This window comes from Gorilla gorilla, chromosome 6, assembly GCF_029281585.2.
Source record: "Gorilla gorilla gorilla isolate KB3781 chromosome 6, NHGRI_mGorGor1-v2.1_pri, whole genome shotgun sequence".
Classification (NCBI taxonomy): Eukaryota; Metazoa; Chordata; class Mammalia; order Primates; family Hominidae; genus Gorilla; species Gorilla gorilla.
In genome coordinates, this window is record NC_073230.2 from 95,714,870 (window position 1) to 95,738,463 (window position 23,594).

Here is a 23,594-nt window from a genome sequence, read left to right on the forward strand (position 1 = left end):
TGATGCTGTTCCTATCTGTTTGTTAGTTTTCCTTCTGACAGTCAGGCCCCTCTGCTGTAGGTCTGCTGGAATTTGCTGAAGGTCCACTCCAGACCATGTTTGCCTGGATATCACCAGTGGAGGCTACAGAACAGCAAAGATTGCTGCCTTCTCCTTCCTCTGGAAGCTTTGTCCCAGACGGGCACCTGCCAGATGCCAGCTGGAGCTCTCCTGTATGAGGTATCTGTCAACCACTGCTGGCAGGTGTCTCCCAGTCAGGAGGCACAGGGGTCAGGGACCCACTTGAGGAGGTGGTCTGCAGTCTGTCCCTTAATAGAGTTCTAGCGCTGTTCTGGGAGATCTGCTCCTCTCTTCAGAGATGGCAGGCAGGAACGCTTAAGTCTGCTGAAGCTGTGCCCCCAGCCACCCTTTCCCCCAGGTGCTCTGTCCCAGGGAGATGGGAGTTTTATGTATAAGACCCTGACTGGGGCTGCTATCTTTCTTTCAGAGATTCCCTGCCCAGAAAGGAGAAATCTAGAGAGGCAGTGTGGCTACAGCAGCTTTGTCGAGCTGCGGTGGGCTCCATCCAATTTGAACTTCCTGGTGGCTTTGTTTACACTGTGAGGGGAAAACAGCCTACTCAAGCCTCAGTAATGGCAGACACCGCTCTCCCCACCAAGCTCTAGCATCACAGGTCGACTTCAGATTGCTGTGCTTGCAGCGAGAATTTCAAGCCAGTGGATCTTGGCTTGCTGGGTTCCATGGGTGTAGGAGATCGGTCAGAGTGGTGGGAGAAAAAATAGGGAAAGGAGCAGAACTTCTGAAAGGTCAGAAGGTTCTGCAAAGCTCCAGGGAGAATAGCTGAAGGCAGCTGTTCTATATCCCTGAGGCAGAGGGCAAGGAGTAGGTACAAGTGAGTGTAGGGGAATTTATCTTAAACAGGTTCCTTTACTTATATTGACAAGGAACTGACCTTTGATCATCCATGTGTATGACATTTCCTGAAAGGGGAACAATAAATGTTAGTCACCTTCAGGTTGTGTTTGCTCCAGGTTTTCGGCATTGTGCCTGCACTGAATAAAAGCAAGCAGCTCCAGCTTCTCAGGGCTGCTGCACTTTGGCCACTAAAGCCAGGCAGATCCCTAGCTGCTCTTACACTGCATACCTGTGTCTGAGTACCCCTTACATCCATCGCTCGGCCAGGGTCTGCAGGACAGACCTGGCACGTGAGGATGGGATCCGCTGAGCTAAACCACTTGGCTCCCCGGCTTCAGCCCCCTTTTCAGGGGAGTGAACAGTTCTGTCTTGCTGATGTTCTAGGCACCACTAGGGTATTAAAAAAAAAAAACTCCTGCAGCTAACTCGGTGTCTACCCAAATGGCCACCCAGTTTTGTGCTTGAAACCCTGGGCCCTTGTGGTGTAGGCCTCCAAGGGAATCTCCCGGTCTGCAGCTTGTGAAGACCATGGGAAAAGTGTAATATGTGGGCCAGAATGCACTGTTCCTCATGGCACAGTCCCTCACAGCTTCCCTTGACTACAGGAGGGAGTTCCCCAACCTCTTGTGTTTCCTGGGTGAGGAGATGCCCCACCCTGCTTCAGCTCACCCTCCATGGGCTGCACCCACTGTCTAACCAGTCCCAATGAGATAAGCCAGGTACCTCAGTTGGAAATGCAGAAATCACCCGCCTTTTGCATTGATCTCACTGGGAGCTGCAGATCGGAGCTGTTCCTATTTGGCCATCTTGCCAACCACCTCCAGTGCATTTGTTATTTCTCTAATTGTGTTCTTCATTTCCAGAAATTGTGATTGTTTTTTATGTATGCTATCTATTTCACTGAGGAATTTTCCTTTCATATCCTGTATCATGTTTGTTATTTCTTTAAGTTAGAATTCACCTTTCTCTAGTGCCTTTTTGATTAGCTTAATAATAAACCTTCTGAATTACTTTCCTGGCAATTCAGAGATTTTGTCTTGGTTTGGATCTATTGTTGGTGAGCTGGTGTGGTATTTTGGGGGTGTTCAAGAACCTTGTTTTTTCATATTACCAGAATTGTTTTTCTGGTTCCTTCTCATTTGGGTGACTGTGTCAGAGGGAAGATCTAGGACTCAAGGGCTACTATTCAGATTCTTTTGTCCCACAGGGTGCTCCCTTGATGTAGTGTTCTCCCACTTCCTCTAGGGATGGGGCTTCCTGGGAGCCAAACTGCAGTGATTGTTTTTTCTCTTCTGGGCCTAGTCATCTAGCAGAGCTACTGGACTCCAGACTGGTACTGGGAAGTGTCGGCAAAGAGTCCTGTGATGTAATACATCTTCAGGTCTTTCAGCTGTGGATACCAACACCTGCTCCAGTGGAGGCAGCAGGGGAGTGAAGTGGACTCTGTAAGGGTCCTTGGTTATATTTTCATTAAATGCTCTGGTTTTGTGTTGGTTGGCCTCCAGCCAGGAGGTGGCATTTTCAAGAGTGCATTAGCTGTGGTACTATAGGGAGGAAGCAAACTTGACCTAGGGTCGTCTAGTTATATATTCATGTTTCTGAGGCAGTGGGCAGAATATGTCCTTTGTCTTGCAACCAGCGCAGGTAAAGAAAGACCAACAGGTTGGGGCAGGGATAGGTGTGGCTGAGCTCAGACTCTTATTGGGTGGGGCCTGCTGCACTTGCTGTAGGGGGCGGGGGTGTGGTTCCCAGGCCAATGGAGTTATGTTCCCAGGGGGATTATGGCTGTCTCCACTGAGTGACACAGGACACCAGGGAAGTGGGGAAAAGCCAGCAGTCACAGGCCTCACCCCGTTTCCACACAACCCACACTCCTAAAGGCCAGTCTCACTCCCACTGTGCCCCTGGCAACAACATCGAATCTATTTCCAGGCAGTCGGTGACCAGGGCTGAGAACTTGCCCCTGGCTATCAGCCTCCCTGCTGAGAAAGCAAGCAGACTCATGACTTTTCTTTTTGGCATCTCAGAGAAACTGCAGTGGCGATACAGTTCCTTCAAAGGGTCTGTTAATTCTCTTGGCTTTCCTGGTATGTTGCTGCAGTAATTCTTGAAGCAAAAGTTCATGATGTGAGTCTCCACATGCTGTCCTGTCTGTCCCAGCAGGAGCTGCAAGCTAGTCCTGCCTCCTCACCCTCACAGAACCACCAGAATAATGTTTGACACTAATGTATCTAGGCACTCTGTGGCCCGGTCAAGTTGACCCATAAAATTAACCATCACACTGGTCCCCATGCAAAGTGGAACCCAGGTTTTGGAGTTCAGGCCCAGGGTCCCCTTACAAGGAGGGCTCCTGAGGGTGATAAGTGTAATGGTCATATCTAGGCTGTCCTTCATAGCCACTTTCTTTCTTCCTAAACCTCAGGATTTAAGAGCACTGGCCTGAAACCTGGATTCGAATCTCTGCCATGTATTAGTTATGCAAACTTTAGCCATATTATTTAATCTCTATGCCTCAGTTTCTTCACCTTTAAAATTGAGATAAAAATAATCTCTACCTCAGGAGATTGTTGTGAAGAGTAATTAAGTTAATATGAAACATTTAGAACAATGCCTGGTACATGGTAAGCACCCAATAAATATTTTAAAATAAATGTTTTTAAATGTTTCCATCTAAAACCAGTGTGAATCAGTTGTGGGATGTGGAAACCAAAAGCTAATTGAGCACACACAATAAATATCAGTACTTGCTGTTAGTTTTTAAAATATCAGCTATTTTTGTTGCTCTCACTCAGGCAGTTTTCTCTCTGGCCCTGACACTGACCTTAGAAAAGATAAATCTCTACAATGTGACCATCAGGTCTGCTGCAGCCCTGGTCTGCTCTGCAATAAATGAATTTAGCATTTATTGGGGTGCTCAGAGAAGTCCTATCCCTGAAAGACATTCTTTACACTTTAGGAAAACAGGAATGGACAGTAATTCCACCCTTAAAGGCCAGTGAAATATTGACCTAGAGTATCTCCAACCTGGCGCTCTACAAGGCTGGGACTGCAATGTAAACTCATATTCCCAAGGGATCAATTAAGCCAGAATATCCCACAGTTTGTCTATAACAAGACAATGGGGCTTTCTGCAGCCCTCAAAACTCTCAAGTGAGGAGAAATTGTTAAGCCTTCAGATTTTAACCAAGCAGACCAGAAGGTGGTATATAGCCATAGCTTATTAAAAAGCATTTCAGATAGAAAAGGCGGTGCTGTAATTTCAGATCTGAGAAATGAAACTGAAACCAAACCTACATTCTTCCTTCCCCAACCTCCCAGTTGTTAAACACGCCCTGCTGTTTCTGAGCCAATTCGAGCTTGCTGTGAGACAGAAGCAGAGAATACATAGACTTCCGTTAAAACCAGAATGAGGAAAATACTTTTCTCTAGCATCGTAGGAGGAAGAAAACAAACACATCAGATATTTTCAGCACTAAAAGAGATGGTTTTCCCCACATATATGTAAAAGAAATTTGCAAGACTACTGGGTAAGTACAATATCTATTATTAATATTGTTCTTACTATCTATAGCAGCATTTTATTGAATAGAAAGAAATATACTTTTCAATTAGAAGCTTCAAATATACCTCAAAACAAAAAAATAGTATTCTAAGCCTAGAAATTCTAGACTATTTGTTGCTCTGACAGCAGTCTGCTTTATATTAGTTGAAAAATTAGTCATAACATTTCATTAAAGATGCAATTGAAAACTACAGACACTTTTATTGATGAACTCTCCCAAGGCATACAGCATCTTCAGAAAGAACAAACAGGCCAGGTGTGGTAGCCTGTAATTTGAGCACTTTGGAAGGCAAAGACAGGAGAATTGTTTGAGGCCAGGAATTCAAAATTAGCTTGGGCAACATAGCAAGACCCTACCTAGCAAGATTCCTACCAAAAAAAAAAAAAAATAGCTGGATGTGGTGGCACGCAGCTGCAGTCTAGCTACTTTGGAGGCTGAGGCAGAAGGATTGCTTGAGCCCAGGAATTTAAGGTTACAGTGAGCTGTAATTGTACCACTGCACTCCAGCATAGGCAACAGAGTGAGACACTGTCTCAAAAAAAAAAAAAAAACAACAACCACAAAAAAAAAAAAAACGGAAAGATAGATAAAGAACAGGCAATGAAAACTTAAAAGTACTTTACTTTAATCAAATACACCCTCCACCATCTACTCTAAGAAATAGGTAGCTTCCAGAAAACAAAACTCTCTGAGAGCTTCTCAGATATTATTGTCGGATGACATATATAGGAAGACAGACAGACAGTCTACTATGGGAAGTCTTTAGAATTAAGGCAGCTTTATGTTCCTGGAAAAATACTAGGTTTATGTCTAATTTCTCCCCAAAGCAAACAGTAAGACAATGCAAGACGGTTGGAGGATCACATTTCTGAATAAAGGTCTGACCTTCAACTCCCTTCTAGAAAAGTTAACAAACCCTACAGTTTAACACCAACCAGAGTTTAAAAAATGTGTGTGGGTTCAATCAGTAACAAATAGTGTTTCCTACTAAGATGCTCAGAACCAAATTTTCAGGTCAGTTTTTAAAGTATACGGAATCAAAACCAGTAATTTTAGGTACTAATTTTACTCCCTGATTTCACCTTTTTTCCCCCACCCTTATTTAGCCTTCCCCATGATTTCTTTACCTAAGGGTTTTAATATATGTGTGATCCTATATTACTTTCTAAATTACCTAAAAAACATTTTGGAACGAGAGGGTATAAAGAAATCATTAATATGTAAAATATCTATGAACAGTGGCATAAATACCTATGAATGCTGGCATATATTTTCTCTAACAGTGACATCATCAACAATTTTTTTAAAATAATGTATTGAAAAGGCACAGCTATCAATAATCGGACAAAAGCTTTAGGGGAAGAAGTGTGAAAGTGTAACCTGTTCAATGACATTTGAAATATTCATAATGTCTCTAGTAGAGAAAACAGTCAAAAGTCACTTCTTTATTATTTGCTTACTTTCCCAACCAAATGTTCAGGCCCAGTTCTCCATCCCCTACACTCTTATATGAGAACCTGACTTTACGTTTTTACATATAATGGTATGTAGCTCTTGCATAAATCAAATAATCCATCTAATTCACCAGTCTCATAATCTAGTTTATGACATATCACCAGAGACTAAGGACTGTGTCTGTAAAACTGTGAAAGGTCCAAATTGATGAAGGAAGTCAGGGAGACCCTAGGAAAAGGGTACCGGTGGGAAAAGGGTACTGGTGGGATGCGGCGAGATGGGGGATGAGAGCCATGGGTATGAGGCCTCAGGAGCCAGAGCACGCTAGCAGCAGAATAATCGGGGACCCCTGCTTTATGTGTTAAATAGTGTGGGTGCAACGAAAGTGAGCATACTTTCATAGGGTGGAGTAGACGTGACTCAGTAAATGGATACAAGAAAGTGACTCAGATAGAACGGTTACTAGACGAGGGTGTAGTCAATTTTTAGACAACTCTAAAACCAGTATTGAATCAACACTGAGTGGGATGCAGAAGTCGAAAGTTCATAATCTGAGACTGCAATAATAAACACCTAGTAAAACTTTAGGACCTCACATACCATTGAATTCACAATTATCCTTGATTCATAACACACCATCATTTTTTTTATGCAAGTATCTCTTATTTTATTCATCCGTTTATTTATTTTCTAATGTATTTTGGAGGCATTATTGGCTTTTTAAATACAGTATAACTTGTATACAATGAACAAACTTAAGGGTAAGCCTTTATGAAATTTTAATATGTACTTATCTGTGCAACCACTAGCCATATCAAGATATAAAATATTTCCATCACCCCTTCCCAGAAAATATCTACCCCCCACATCAGTCTGACTTCTATGACAGATTACTTTTGCCTATTCTTAAACTATATAAGTAGAATTCTACAATATGTTTTCTGTTGTAACTGGCTTCTTTCACACAGTATGATGTGATATTCATTCATGTTGTTGCCTGTATCAGCACTTTAATAATTTTCATGAGAATTGCAGATCCAAAGAGTAGGTATATATTTAACTTCACAAAAACTGATAGTTTCTTGAAGTGGCTGAAACAATGTACATTCCCACAGGCAGTGTATGAGAGCTCCACTGACTCCACATCGTCACCAACATTTGGCGTTACCAGTCTTTAATTTTAGCCATTCTGGTAGGCATGTAGTATTATCTTGTTGTAATTTTACTTTGCATTTCCATTATGGTAAACATTTTGGAACACTTCTAATTGCACTTCATTAGACCTGCCCCTGTGACTATGAAAATCCCCACTGGTTTTCCTCCTCCCGATAGGCCAAGTCTAATCCTTAAACCCAACCCCAAATCAACAAATGCCCCCAAAGCTTACATAGACAGGGATCTTTCCTCTCTGGAATTTTAGTTCATCCAGTCCTTGTCATCTGGTCTATTGATGACTTTGTGATTACTTAAAAATATGAGTTTTGCAATTTTTTGGATTTTGTTCTCATTGTTGCAGTGGGTGAATAGGTGGCCTTTTGTGATCTCCTACATTACCCTGGAAGTGAGACTCCTTCGGTTTCGTCTAGAGTCAGTTTGGTAAGCTATATTTTTTAAGAATTTGCTCAATTAATCTGAGTTTTCAATTTATTCAGTTAAAGTTGGTTCATTTTTAAAGTTTCTAATATTGCTTATTTGTGCCACCTTTCTTTTTTCTTTTTTGGTTAATCATTCCATGGAAGTGTCAATTTTATTACTTTTTATCTAAACAGCTCTTGGACTTCACTGAGTCTCTCTTGTCATTTTGTTTTCCACTTTATAAATTCCTGCTCTTATCTTTATTTTTCTCTTTCTTCTTATTTCAGTTCTATTCTGTTATTCTTCTTTCAATTTATTAAACTGGCATTAGGTTCATGATTTTTCAGTCATTCCTCCTTTTTTAAAAAACTATATTTTAAGTTCTAGGGTACATGTGCACAACGTGCAGCTTTGTTACATATGTATACACGTGCCATGTTGGTGTGCTGCACCCATTACCTCGTCATTTACATTAGGTATATCTCCTAATGCTATCCCTCCCCCCTCCCCCACCCCACAACAGGCCCCAGTGTGTGATGTTCCCCAACCTGTGTCCAAGTGTTCTCATTGTTCAGTTCCCACCTGTGAGTGAGAACATGTGGTGTTTGACTTTCTGTCCTTGCGACACTTTGCTCAGAATGATGGTTTCCAGCTTCATCCATGTCCCTACAAAGGACATGAACTCATCCTTTTTTAAAGCTGCATAGTATTCCATGGTGTATATGTGCCACATTTTCTTAATCCAGTCTATCAATGATGGACATTTGGGTTGATTCCAAGTCTTTGCTATTGTGAATAGTGCCGCAATAAACATACGTGTGCATGTGTCTTTATAGCAGCATGATTTATAGTCCTTTGGGTATATACCCAGTAATGGGATGGCTGGGTCAAATGGTATTTCTAGTTCTAGATCCTTGAAGAATTGCCACATTGTCTTCCACAATGGTTGAACTAGTTTATAGTCCCACCAACAGTGTAAAAGTGTTCCTACTTCTCCACATCCTCTCCAGCACCTGTTGTTTCCTGACTTTTTAATGATCCCCCATTCTAACTGGTGTGAGATGGTATCTCATTGTGGTTTTGAGTTGCATTTCTCTGGTGGCCAGTGAGGATAAACATTTTTTCATGTGTCTGTTGGCTGCATAAATGTCTTCTTTTGAGAAGTGTCTGTTCATCTTTTGCTCACTTTTTGATGGGGTTGCTTGATTTCTTTTTGTAAATTTAAGTTCTTCATAGATTCCGGATATTAGCCCTTTGTCAGATGGGTAGATTGTAAAAATTTTCTCCCATTCTGTAGGTTGCCTGTTCACTCTGATGGTAGTTTCTTTTGCAGTGCAGAAGTGCTTTAGTTTAACTAGATCCCATTTGTCAATTTTGGTTTTGTTGCTATTGCTTTTGGTGTTTTAGTCATGAAGTCCTTGCCCATGCCTATGTCCTGAATGGTATTGCCTAGGTTTTCTTCTAGGGTTTTTATGGTTTTAGCTCTAACGTTTAAGTCTTTAATCCATCTTGAATTAATTTTTGTATGAGGTGTAAGGAAGGGATCCAGTTTCAGCTTTCTACATATGGCTAGCCAGTTTTCCCAGCACCATTTATCAAATAGGGAATCCTTTCCCCGTTTCTTGTTTTTGTCAGGTTTGTCAAAGATCAGATGGTTGTAGATGTGTGGTATTATTTCTGAGGACTCTGTTCTGTTCCATTGGTCTATATCTCTGTTTTGGTACCAGTACCATGCTGTTTTGGTTACTGTAGCCTTGTACTATAGTTTGAAGTCAGGTAGCGTGATGCCTCCAGCTTTGTTCTTTTGGCTTAGGATTGACTTGGCAATGTGGGCTCTTTTTTGGTTCCATATGAACTTTAAAGTAGTTTTTTCCAATTCTGTGAAGAAAGTCATTGGTAGCTTGATGGGGATGGCATTGAATCTATAAATTACCTTGGGCAGTATGGCCATTTTCATGATATTGATTCTTCCTATCCATGAGCATGAAATGTTCTCTCATTTGTTTGTGTCCTCTTTTATTTCATTGAGCAGTGGTTTGTAGTTCTCCTTGAAGAGGTCTTTCACATCCCTTGTAAGTTGGATTCCTAGGTATTTTATTCTCTTTGAAGCAACTGTGAATGGGAGTTCACTCATCATTTGGCTCTCTGTTTGTCTGTTATTGTTGTATAGGAATGCTTGTGATTTTTGCACATTGATTTTGTATCCTGAGACTTCGCTAAAGTTGCTTATCAGCTTAAGATTTTGGGCTGAGACGATGGGGTTTTCTAAACATACAATCATGTCATCTGCAAACAGGGACAATTTGAATTCCTCTTTTCCTAACTGAATACTCTTTATTTCTTTATCCTGCCTAATTGCCCTGGCCAGAACTTCCAACACTATGTTGAATAGGAGTGGTGAGAAAGGGCATCCCTGTCTTGTGCCGGTTTTCAAAGGGAATGCTTCCAGTTTTTGCCCATTCAGTATGATATTGGCTGTGGGTTCGTCATAAATAGCTCTTATTATTTTGAGATATGTCCCATCAATATCTAGTTTATTGAGAGTTTTTAGCATGAAAGGCTGTGGAATTTTGTCAAAGGCATTTTCTGCATCTATTGAGATAATGATGTGGTTTTTGTCTTTGGTTCTGTTTATATGATGGATTACGTTTATTGATTTGTGTATGTTGAACCAGCCTTGCATCCCAGGGATGAAGCCCACTTGTTCATGGTGGATAAGCTTTTTGATGTGCTGCTGGATTCGGTTTGCCAATATTTTACTGGGATTTTTGCGTCGATGTTCATCAGGGATATTGGTCTAAAATTCTCTTTTTTTGTTGTGTCTCTGCCAGGCTTTGGTATCAGGATGATGTTGGCCTCATAAAATGAAAATGAGTTAGGGAGGGTTCCCTCTTTTTTCTATTGATTGGAATAGTTTCAGAAGGAATGGTACCAGCTCCTCTTTGTACCTCTGGTAGAATTTGGCTGTGAATCCATCTGGTCCTGGACTTTTTTTGGTTGGTAGGCTGTTAATTGTTGACTCAATTTCAGAACCTGTTATTGGTCTATTCAGGGATTCAACTTCTTCCTGGTTTAGTCTTGGGAGAGTGTATGTGTTGAGGAATTTATCCATTTCTTCTAGATTTTCAAGTTTATTTGCATAGAGGTGTTTATAGTATTCTCTGATGGTAGTTTGTATTTCTGTGGCATTGGTGGTAATATCCCCTTTATCATTTTTTATTGCATCTATTTGATTCTTCTCTCTTTTCTTCTTTATCAGTCTTGCTGGCAATCTATCCATTTTGTTGATCTTTTCAAAAAACCAGCTCCTGGATTCATTGATTTTTTTGAAGGGTTTTTTGTGTCTCTATCTCCTTCACCTCTGCTCTGATCTTAGTTATTTCTTGCCTTCTACTAGCTTTTGAATGTGTTTGCTCTTGCTTCTCTAGTTCTTTTAATTGTGATGTTAGGGTGTCAATTTTAGATCTTTCCTGCTATCTCCTGTGGGCATTTAGTGGTATAAATTTCCCTCTACACACTGCTTTAAATGTGTCCCAGAAATTCTGGTATGTTGTGTCTTTGTTCTCGTTGGTTTCAAAGAACATCTTTATTTCTGCCTTCATTTCATTATGTACCCAGTAGTCATTCAGGAGCAGGTTGTTCAGTTTCCATGTAGTTGAGCAGTTTTGAGTGACTTTCTTAATCCTGAGTTCTAGTTTGATTGCACTGTGGTCTGAGAGACAGTTTGTTATAATTTTTGTTCTTTTACATTTGCTGAGGAGTGCTTTACTTCCAACTATGTGGTCAATTTTGAAATAAGTGCGATGTGGTGCTGAGAAGAATGTATATTCTGTTGATTTGGGATGGAGAGTTCTGTAGATGTCTATTAGGTCTGCTTGGTGCAGAGCTGAGTTCAATTCCTGGATATCCTTGTTAACTTTCTGTCTCGTGGATCTGTCTAATGTTGACAGTGGGGTGTTAAAGTCTCCCATTATTATTGTGTGGGAGTCTAAGTCTGTTTGTAGGTCTCTAAGGACTTGCTTTATGAATCTGGGTGCTCCTGTATTGGGTGCATATATATTTAGGAGAGTTAGCTCTTCTTGTTGAATTGATCCCTTTACCATTATGTAATGGCCTTCTTTGTCTCTTTTGATCCTTGTTGGTTTAAAGTCTGTTTTATCAGAGACTACGATTGCAACCCTTGCCTTTTTCATTTTCCATTTGCTTGGTAGATCTTCCTCCATCCCTTTATTTTGAGCCTATGTGTGTCTCTGCACATGAGATGGGTCTCCTGAATACAGCACACTGATGGATCTTGACTCCTTAACCAATTTCCCAGTCTGTGTCTTTTAATTGGAGCATTTAGCCCATTTACATTTAAGGTTAATATTGTTATGTGTGAATTTGATCCTGTCATTATGATGTTAGCTGGTTCTTTTGCTCGTTATTTGATGCAGTTTCTTCCTAGCATCGATGGTGTTTACAATTTGGCATGTTTTTGCAGTGGCTGGTACCGGTTGCTCCTTTCTATGTTTAGTGCTTCCTTCAGGAGCTCTTGTAAGGCAGGCCTGGTGGTAACAAAATTTCTCAGCATTTGCTTGTCTGTAAAGGATTTTATTTCTCCTTCACTTATGAAGCTTAGTTTGGCTGGATATGAAATTCTGGGTTGAAAATTCTTTTCTTTAAGAATGTTGAATATTGGCCCCTACTCTCTTCTGGCTTGTAGAGTTTCTGCCAAGAGATCCGCTGTTAATCTGATGGGCTTCCCTTTGTGGGTAACCGGACCTTTCTTTCTGGCTGCCCTTAATATTTTTTCCTTCATTTCAACTTTGGTGAATCTGACAATTATGTGTCTTGGAGTTGCTCTCCCTGAGGAGTATCTTTGTGGCATTCTCTGTATTTTCTGAATTTGAATGTTGGCCTGCCTTGCTAGGTTGGGGAAGTTCTCCTGGATAATATCCTGAAGAGTGTTTTCCAACTTGGTTCCATTCTCCCCGTCACTTTCAGGTACACAAATCAAACGTAGATTTGGTCTTTTCATATAGTCCCTTATTTCTTGGAGGCTTTGTTTGTTTCTTTTTACTTTTTTTTCTCTAAACTTCTCTTCTGGCTTCATTTCATTAATTTGATCATCAATCACTGATACCCTTTCTTCCACTTGATAGAATCAGCTACTGAAGCTTGTGCATGCGTCACGTAGTTCTTGTGCCATGGTTTTCAGCTCCATCAGGTCATTTAAGGTCTTCTGTATGCTGTTTATTCTAGTTAGCCATTCTTCTATCTTTTTTCAAGGTTTTAACATCTTTGCAATGGGTTCAAACATCCTCCTTTAGCTCAGAGAAGTTTGTTATTACCAGTCGTTTGAAGCCTTCTTCTCTCAACTCATAGAAGTCATTCTCTGTCCAGCTTTGTTCCGTTGCTGGCGAGGAGCTGCATTCCTTTGGAGGAGAAGAGGTGCTCTGATTTTCAGAATTTTCAGCTTTTCTGTTCTGGTTTCTTCCCATCTTTATGGTTTTATCTACCTTTGGTCTTTGATGATGGTGACGTACAGATGGGGTTTTGGTGTGGATGTCCCTTCTGTTTGTTACTTTTCCTTCTAACAGTCAGGACCCTCAGCTGCAGATCTGTTGGAGTTTGCTGGAGGTCCACTCCAGACCCTGTTTGACTGGGTATCAGCAGCAAAGGTTGCAGAACAGCAAATATTGCAGAACATCACATTTTGCTGTGTGATCCTTCCTCTGGAAGCTTCATCTCAGATGGGCACCTGGCTGTATGAGGTGTCGGTCAGCCCCTACTGGGATGTGTCTCCCAGTTAGGCTACTCAGGGGTCAGGGACCCACTTGAGGAGGCAGTCTGTCCATTCTCAGATCTCAAACTCCATGCTGGGAGAACCACTGCTCCTTTCAAAGCTGTCAGACAGGGATGTTTAAGTCTGCAGAAGTTTCTTCTGCCTTTTGTTCAGCTATGCCCTGCCCCACAGGTGGAGTCTACAGAGGCAGGCAGCCCTCCTTGAGCTGCTGTGGGCTCCACCCAGTTCAAGCTTCCTGGCCACTTTGTTTACCTACTCAAGCCTCAGCAATGGTGGACGCCCCTCCCCCAGCCTTGCTGCCGCCTTGCAGTTCAATCTCAGACTGCTGTGCTGGCAGTGAGTGAGGCTCCGTGGGTGTGGGACCCTCTGAGCCAGGCGCAGAATATAATCTTCTGGTGTGCTGTTTGCTAAGACCATTGGAAGAGCACAGTATTAGGGTGGGAGTGTCCCAATTTTCCAAGTACCGTCAGTCACGGCTTCCCTTGGCTAGGAAAGGGAATTCTCTGACCCCTTGAGCTTCCTGTGGGATGCGATGCCCTGCCCTGCTTTGGCTCACATTCCTTGGACAGCACCCACTGTCCAACAAGCCCCAGTGAGATGAACTCAGTACCTCAGTTGGAAATGCAGAAATCACCTGTCTTCTGTGTCTCTCACACTGGGATCTGTAGACTGGAGCTGTTCCTATTCAGCCATCTTGGAACCCGGCCCTGTGCTTTAGACTCGGCACCCTATGGCTTGAGGAGGTGACACTGTGTCCACATGCGTGTGAAGGGAGGACGGCTGAAGGTACATGCAGTCCCCCGGACATCACAAACTTTGCGGACACAAGTCACACCTGCGCGCACACACAGCAGAAGCCTTAGCCACACAGGCGCATGGCGAGGCATGGCAAGGCACGGCGGGCCACACCCATTCTTCCATTTTTATAAATACATCCAAGGCTATACATATTTCTCCAAGTATTATAGACATTGTTCCTTACAACTCTTTATATGCAGCATTTTTATTACTGCTCAGTTCTAAATATGGATACCATTGCTGTTTTTTATTTTTTGAGTAAAATTTTATTTAAGATTATTGTAGATTCATATGTAGTTGTAAGAAATAATTTGATATTTTGTGTACTCTTTACCTAGCTTCCCCAATAGTAAAATCTTATAAAATTACAGTACAAAACAGCAACGAAGATATTGCCTATCTTTGCCTATTTTGAATTGATATAGCTGTAAGGTATGTTGCTTATTCACTTTCTATGTATACCGTAGTTACATACAAAAAAAATAATAGCTTAAACCTTGGACAGTGGCTCTGGCATCTTCATGTCTTGAAAGAAAGGTAAATCCTAAACCTGAGTTTGTATCTGCCACTAGAAAGCAATATTTCTGTGTATTATTTCATGAACATGGGCCTATATAATAATTTATCTGCCACCATTCCCCAGGCTGTCTCCATTATTTAATTTGATGTCTCCCATGATAAATGAAAGTTTAGTTCATTAAAATGTCTCACAATTTTGGATCATACTTAAAGCTGACTATTATTATTTGAATTTCATTTTTTCTAACCATTGCTATATTTCTGTAGCCTAGATTGACATTAATTTTTCAGATAGTAGTCTGCAAATTTGCAAACTGAATAATTATGCCACAAGTTATTGCTCAGGAATCAGCTCTTATTAATTATTATGTGAAAAATTAGTTTAATACAACAGTAGCCAACGAGTTCACTACTCAGCAAGCTATTCCAGATGACATGGAACAGAACAGCTCACAGACAAAATTAAGATGCTTGAAGGGCATATTTTTAAAAATCAATTAAAATAACACAACAAGGCCAGGCATGGTGGCTCACGCCTGTAATCCCAGCACTTTGGGAGGCTGAGGCAGGAGGATCACTTGAACCCAGGAGGCAGAGGTTGCAATGAGCCGAGATTGCGCCATTGCACTCCACCCTGGGCAACAAGAGCAAAACTCCATCTCAAAAAAAAAAAAAAATTAAAATACCCAACAACACAACAAAGAGGTGGTCAACACATCTTGGGTAAGGAACAAGAAGGGTAGAAGGATCTCATTACCTGAGTTGTGCAAGTTAATATATCTTCTCTCTTCCTCTCTGATGTTTCAGCATTCTCCACTGATTGTACAATTCTGAGAACCAGAGTTGAGGTCTGTTTAAAGGGTCTTGGCAGATGGAAGATGTCCTGGGTCAATGACATACACCTGCTGTAATCAGAGAAACGCAGAGGGATGAGTATGTCTGGCCACAGATACAGGTCATTAGCCTGATAAGCTACTATGGATTTTACTGATGTTTCTTCAATGGAGAACACAAATGATTAGAATGGGTGTCACCAAATAGGTAACCAAATTAAGACCTCAAAAACAGCAAATGCTTCATGTGTGTCTCATGAATATTTACTATTTGGTTCTTATATCCCTTTCTAACTATGCTTAATACTCATATGCTCTTTTTACTTTATCTATTTCTATCATGATGTATCTCACAAACTTGCTTCTGTACTTAGTTTCAAATATCCTTTTTTCTCTTATTTTCTATAGCAGAATTGAACGTTCTTAAATAATACAGCAAACACACATTATAGCAAACAATCATTAATAAGGATAAACTATCTCTATATATACTGACTGGAAGCATTCCCAAAATTTACTTAGTGAATGAAGCAAGAGAATTATGTATAGTACGCCACAATTTATGTGGGAAAAGTGTGTTCATGTGTTTGTATTTGGTATTCTTTCTCTGGAGGGATGCAGAAGAAACTGGCAATAGTCACGTTCTCTCAAGAGATAATTCATTGGCATATCCTTTTGAACTTTTTTAATTTTGAAAATTATGTATATATTATCTACTAAAATTGTTTCAAAATTTTACTTTTAATAATACTAAATAATTTTTCTTTTTCTACATATAGGTATCAGAATGGCAAAGCAACTTAACCTTCCAGAAAATACAGATGATTGGACAAAAGAGGATGTAAATCAGTGGTTAGAAAGTCATAAGATTGACCAAAAACACAGGGAAATTTTGACTGGACAAGACGTGAATGGAGCAGTCTTGAAGTGGTTAAAAAAAGAACATCTTGTTGATATGGGCATCACACATGGACCAGCTATTCAAATAGAAGAACTATTCAAAGAATTGCAGAAAACAGCCACTGAAGATTCGATTCAGACATCTAAGATGGGAAAGCCCAGTAAAAATGCTCCTAAAGACCAAACTGTGTCTCAAAAGGAACGTAGAGAAACTTCAAAGCAAAAACAAAAGGGTAAAGAGAACCCAGATATGGCTAATCCGTCTGCAATGAGTACAACTGCTAAAGGTTCTAAGTCACTAAAAGTTGAGCTCATAGAAGATAAAATAGATTATACAAAGGAAAGGCAACCATCCATAGACCTGACATGTGTATCATACCCATTTGATGAATTCAGTAATCCATATCGTTACAAGTTGGATTTTAGTCTACAGCCTGAAACAGGACCAGGCAATCTCATTGATCCGATACATGAATTCAAAGCCTTCACAAATACAGCAACAGCCACAGAAGAGGATGTCAAGATGAAATTTAGCAATGAGGTTTTCCGATTTGCTTCAGCTTGTATGAATTCACGTACTAATGGCACTATTCATTTTGGAGTCAAAGACAAACCCCATGGGAAAATTGTTGGCATCAAAGTCACCAGTGATACCAAGGAAGCCCTCATTAACCATTTCAATCTGATGATAAACAAGTATTTTGAAGACCATCAAGTCCAACAAGCAAAGAAGTGCATTCGAGAGCCAAGATTTGTGGAAGTTTTACTGCCAAATAGTACTCTATCTGACAGATTTGTTATTGAAGTGGACATTATTCCACAGTTCTCTGAATGCCAATATGATTATTTCCAGATTAAAATGCAAAATTACAACAACAAAACATGGGAACAAAGTAAAAACTTCTCACTATTTGTGCGAGATGGGACCAGCTCTAAGGACATTACGAAAAATAAAGTTGATTTCAGAGCATTTAAAGCAGATTTTAAAACACTGGCAGAGTCCAGAAAAGCAGCAGAAGAAAAATTCAGAGCAAAAACAAATAAAAAAGAAAGAGAGGGACCAAAGTTGGTTAAATTATTGACAGGAAATCAAGATTTGTTAGATAATTCATACTATGAACAGTACATTCTTGTAACAAATAAATGCCACCCAGATCAAACAAAACACTTAGATTTCCTGAAGGAAATTAAATGGTTTGCTGTATTGGAGTTTGATCCTGAGTCTAACATCAATGGAGTGGTCAAAGCTTACAAAGAAAGCCGAGTAGCAAACCTTCACTTTCCAAGTGTATATGTAGAACAGAAAACCACACCAAATGAGACGATTTCTACTCTAAATCTTTACCATCAACCCAGCTGGATTTTCTGCAATGGCAGGTTAGACCTTGACAGTGAAAAATATAAACCCTTTGATCCAAGTTCCTGGCAAAGAGAAAGAGCTTCTGATGTCAGGAAACTGATTTCATTTCTTACACATGAAGACATAATGCCAAGAGGGAAGTTTTTGGTGGTATTTCTATTACTGTCCTCTGTGGATGACCCAAGAGATCCCCTCATTGAGACTTTCTGTGCTTTCTACCAGGATCTCAAAGGAATGGAAAATATACTGTGTATTTGTGTACACCCACACATATTTCAGGGATGGAAAGATCTACTTGAAGCAAGATTAATAAAACACCAAGATGAAATTTCAAGCCAATGTATTTCTGCTTTAAGCCTTGAAGAGATCAATGGCACTATTCTTAAACTAAAATCTGTGACTCAATCTTCAAAAAGACTTTTGCCATCTATTGGTTTATCGACTGTCCTTCTGAAAAAGGAAGAAGATATCATGACTGCTCTGGAAATTATCTGTGAAAATGAATGTGAGGGTACACTGTTAGAGAAGGACAAAAATAAATTCCTTGAATTCAAGGCATCAAAAGAGGAAGACTTCTATCGAGGTGGCAAAGTGTCATGGTGGAACTTCTACTTCTCTTCTGAAAGTTATTCTTCACCTTTTGTCAAAAGGGATAAATATGAAAGACTTGAAGCAATGATTCAAAACTGTGCAGATTCTTCTAAACCAACAAGTACCAAAATTATTCATCTGTATCATCATCCAGGCTGTGGGGGAACTACCTTGGCTATGCACATTCTCTGGGAACTAAGGAAGAAATTCAGATGTGCTGTGCTGAAAAATAAGACAGCGGATTTTTCTGAAATTGGAGAACAGGTAACCAGTTTAATCACCTATGGGGCAATGAACCGTCAGGAATACGTACCTGTACTACTCCTTGTTGATGATTTTGAAGAACAAGATAATGTCTATCTTCTGCAGTACTCTATTCAAACAGCTATAGCTAAAAAGTACATTCGATATGAAAAACCTCTGGTGATTATCCTAAATTGTATGAGATCACAAAATCCTGAAAAAAGTGCAAGGATCCCAGACAGTATTGCCGTAATACAGCAACTCTCTCCCAAAGAACAGAGAGCTTTTGAGCTTAAATTGAAAGAAATCAAAGAACAGCATAAAAACTTTGAGGATTTTTATTCCTTTATGATCATGAAAACCAATTTTAATAAAGAATACATAGAAAATGTGGTCCGGAATATCCTGAAAGGGCAGAATATTTTCACCAAGGAAGCAAAGCTCTTTTCTTTTCTGGCTCTTCTTAATTCATATGTGCCTGATACCACCATTTCACTATCACAGTGTGAAAAATTCTTAGGAATTGGAAACAAGAAGGCTTTCTGGGGGACAGAAAAATTTGAAGACAAGATGGGCACCTACTCTACAATTCTGATAAAAACAGAGGTCATCGAATGTGGGAACTACTGTGGAGTACGCATCATTCACTCTTTGATTGCAGAGTTCTCACTGGAAGAATTGAAGAAAAGCTATCACCTGAATAAAAGTCAAATTATGTTGCATATGCTAACTGAGAATTTGTTCTTCGATACTGGTATGGGAAAAAGTAAATTTTTGCAAGATATGCACACACTCCTACTCACAAGACACCGCGATGAACATGAAGGTGAAACAGGAAATTGGTTTTCCCCATTTATTGAAGCATTACATAAAGATGAAGGAAATGAAGCAGTTGAAGCTGTATTGCTTGAAAGTATCCATCGGTTTAACCCAAATGCATTCATTTGCCAAGCGTTGGCAAGACATTTCTACATTAAAAAGAAGGACTTTGGCAATGCTCTAAACTGGGCAAAACAAGCAAAAATCATAGAACCTGACAATTCTTATATCTCAGATACACTGGGTCAAGTCTACAAAAGTAAAATAAGATGGTGGATAGAGGAAAACGGAGGAAACAGGAGCATTTCAGTTGATGATCTAATTGCTCTTTTGAATTTAGCAGAACATGCCTCAAGTGCATTCAAAGAATCTCAACAGCAAAGTGAAGATAGAGAGTATGAAGTGAAGGAAAGATTGTATCCGAAGTCAAAAAGGCGGTATGATACTTACAATATAGCTGGTTATCAAGGAGAGATAGAAGTTGGGCTTTACACAATCCAAATTCTCCAGCTCATTCCTTTTTTTGATAATAAAAATGAGCTATCTAAAAGATATATGGTCAATTTTGTATCAGGAAGTAGTGATATTCCAGGGGATCCAGACAATGAATATAAATTAGCTCTCAAAAACTATATTCCTTATTTAACTAAATTGAAATTTTCTTTGAAAAAGTCCTTTGATTTTTTTGATGAATACTTTGTCCTGCTAAAACCCAGGAACAATATTAAGCAAAATGAAGAGGCCAAAACTCGGAGAAAGGTGGCTGGATATTTTAAGAAATATGTAGATATATTTTGTCTCTTAGAAGAATCACAAAACAACACAGATCTTCGATCAAAGTTCAGTGAGCCACTTCAAGTAGAGAGATGCAGGAGAAGCCTAGTAGCTTTAAAAGCAGACAAGTTTTCTGGGCTCTTGGAATATCTTATCAAAAGTCAAGAGGATGCTATAAGCACTATGGAATATATAGTGAACGAATATACTTTTCTCTTAGAACGATGCACTGTCAAAATCCAGTCAAAAGAAAAGCTAAATTTCATCTTGGCCAACATTATTCTCTCCTGTATCAAACCTACCTCCAGATTAGTAAAGCCAGTTGAAAAACTAAAAGATCAGCTTCGAGAAGTCTTGCAACCAATAGGACTGACTTATCAGTTTTCAGAACCATATTTTCTAGCTTCCCTCTTATTCTGGCCAGAATATCAACAACTAGATCAACATTCTGAACAAATGAAAGAGTATGCTCAAGCACTAAAAAATTCTTTCAAGGGGCAATATAAACATATGCATCGTACAAAGCAACCAATTGCATATTTCTTTCTTGGAAAAGGTAAAAGACTGGAAAGACTTGTTCACAAAGGAAAAATTGACCAGTGCTTTAAAAAGACACCAGATATTAATTCCTTGTGGCAGAGTGGAGATGTGTGGAAGGAGGAAAAAGTCCAAGAACTTTTGCTTCGTTTACAAGGTCGAGCTGAAAATAATTGTTTATATATAGAATATGGAATCAATGAAAAAATCACAATACCCATCACTCCCGCTTTTTTAGGTCAACTTAGAAGTGGCAGAAGCATAGAGAAGGTGTCTTTTTACCTGGGATTTTCCATTGGAGGCCCACTTGCTTATGACATTGAAATTGTTTAAGAGCCTGATATTCTTCCTCCAAGAATTTGATCTCAGTACCCACTTAATTTTTTTAGACTCAAGATCTATGCTTTAAACTGGCAAGGTTATAGATACAGCCTCTAGCTCTTCAGACCTGTACATGCAGTATTTAATTTCCTCTTAAACATGTTATGAGTCCTACAAAGACAATAGTGAAAAAGGAAGGAGTGAGATATATGAAAAGTAGCAAATATGTTCCTTGGTTTGGTTAACATCATTGATGACAAAATAATAAGGAGCCATGACTGGAGTCAGGAGAAGTTAGTGTAATAAGCTGGCTACACAGAACCCCACTACTTACCAGGCATGGATTGAAGAAGATTGTCTACTCAGATGGCATTTAGACATTAGAATGTCTGGGAAAATATTTCTCAAAGAGAGCAAAAACCTCTCAAACTGAGGAGCAACACTTATTCTTACTAAGCAGATCATCAATGTATCATGTTCTTGGCACTCAAGGATCTTCCAAAACAGAGGACCAACCAGTCTTCTAAAGCTCATGCCCACAGAAGTCATCAGACCTTACCAAAGTAGGCTGGAGAATTAGATTGCCTTTTCATGCAGTGAGAGTCAGTTAAGCAAAAATGAAATTTGTCTCTATAGCTAATTAGCTTATCAACTCCCCTCCAAACAAACAATTAAAAACACACACACACACACACACTCAAATTCCACAAGCTAATGAACAAAAGGGACTCTTGTGAGAAGACTAATGAGTCCCTCATCCAGAAGATGCCAATGTACTGGCAGATTAACATATAACCTATGTTTTGAACAAAAACAACCAGCGATATGTAATCAAAATGTAATTTTCCCCTAATAAAATTATGGATATGGGCAGTCATCAATGGCTGCCAAAACCATTAAGTGGAAAGCTGATTAAAAAACAAAAATTTCTAATGGATTTATCAAACTGTCCCAAGTGCTGATAAATATTAACATCACAGAGGAAGACCAGACGTTATGGGCCTGGAAGTACTATAGGAGTGCACACGTCACCCATGACATGGTCTTGCCAAATAATTAAACCTGAATTTGATCAGGTCTCTGGATCTTATTTGCAATTCAAAAGAAATTTTTAAAAAATCCTACTAACACCACCACAAATATGCAATCAGCAATATCCAGAAAGTGGAAATTCACAGGACAAAAACCTGATTTCTTCAACCAAAAAAGAAAGAAATTGCAAAGGACCAAAAAAAATGTTGGGGAATCTATACATTATAAGGGACTTAACAACTAAAGGGCAACATATAGACTTTAGATCCTAATTTGAGCAAAATCTAAAATCAATTATTAGGCAATCAGAAAAATTTGAACACAGACTAGATATTTGAGGATGCTAAGGTACTATATTATTGAAGATTCCATGGTTATGTTTTTTAAAGAGTTCATGCCTTTTAGAGATACATACTAAAGTATTTGTAAATAAATGACATGATCTAGAATCAGTAATTTTGTGTTTGGGGTGTGGGGGTGGTGAAAGGGAAGTAGAACCGAAACAAGATTGGTCCTGAGTTAACAATGGCTGCATGCTGGATACATGGAATTCAGCACACTTTTCTCCCTCTTACTGATTATGCTTTTGAAATTTTCTCTTGCAAAACATTTAGAAAACAAAAACAAAAAAAATGTGATTTGTTTCTGTCTTCAAAATCTCATTAGAATTTTTTCACTGGAGGAAGATTTTCCCTTGCTTCTGCATAAAATTTTAACTCCATAACTTATAAGCTCACTCTTTATTGTTACTTTTTAATTGACAAATAAAAATTGTATATTATTTATGGTGTTCAGCCTGATGTTTTGATATAGGTATATACTGTGAAATGACTAAATGAAGGTAATTAATATATCCATCACCTCTCAAGCCTGCTTGTGTGTGTGATGAGAACATTTAAAATCAACTCTCTTAAAAATTTTCAAGTATTCAATACAGTATTATTAACTATAATCATTGTGTTGTACAATAGATTTCCAAAATTTATTTCTCCTAACTGAAACTTTGTACCCTTTGACCAACATCTCATTTCCCACTACCTCCCTCACTGCCCCTACAACCCTGGAAACCACCACTCAACTTTCTGCTTCTATGAGTTTAGCTTTTTTAGATTCCACATCCAATCTGAAATCATGCAGTATTGGTCTTTCTGTGCCTGGCTCATTTCACTTCAGCTCAATTTTTAAAACATAAAAGAAATCCTCTGGTCAAACGGAGTTTCAATTAGAATGTCCAGTCACGTTTTTCTCTGAAGCCACTTCCCAGTCTGCCCCAGGTTTCAGTTCACTCTGCACAGAATTGTCTCTTCTGGATTCCTGCCTTCTGGGGTGATTCTTTTGAACTCAAATTAAGCCAGTTTAGGCAGATGTTCTGTCCCCCGTGACCTGCCTTGGAGAACAGGAAACACTTACGGGTGTTTGTTCTGCCATTGGTAGGGAGTGAAGGTAATTTCCAGTTTGGGGAACAACATGTGTTGTAAATTCAGAGGGACACAGGTAAAGCGCTTCAAGTGAACCTTTTGAAGGCCCCCTCTCAAGGCTTGAGAGAAGGTTCCCATAGGGGTATGAGAGAA

General features: G+C 39.5%; 1 protein-coding gene across 3 annotated transcripts; it reads left to right on the forward strand.

Annotated features, from left to right (window-relative positions):
- The first annotated feature begins 943 nt into the window (after nt 1-943).
- On the forward strand, nt 944-22,811 carry SAMD9 (sterile alpha motif domain containing 9). 3 transcript variants are annotated; one of them, XM_063708241.1, is made up of 4 exons: nt 944-4,442; nt 7,450-7,529; nt 15,421-15,568; nt 16,226-22,811. In XM_063708241.1, exon 4 carries the CDS (start codon nt 16,234-16,236, stop codon nt 21,001-21,003), a length of 4,770 nt encoding a protein of 1,589 aa, XP_063564311.1. In that variant the 5' UTR covers nt 944-4,442; nt 7,450-7,529; nt 15,421-15,568; nt 16,226-16,233; the 3' UTR covers nt 21,004-22,811. The 3 variants fall into 3 exon arrangements, with proteins under 3 accessions (XP_063564311.1, XP_004045790.1, XP_004045789.1); XM_004045742.4 differs by lacking the exon at nt 15,421-15,568 and having other exon boundaries at nt 3,734-4,442; XM_004045741.4 differs by lacking the exons at nt 7,450-7,529; nt 15,421-15,568 and having other exon boundaries at nt 4,280-4,442.
- Nucleotides 22,812-23,594: the final 783 nt, after the last annotated feature.

What these genes read in the sequence shown, in the direction of transcription:
- SAMD9 (XM_063708241.1), top strand. Translation starts at nt 16,234, where the DNA reads ATGGCAAAGCAACTTAACCTTCCAGAAAATACAGATGATTGGACAAAA.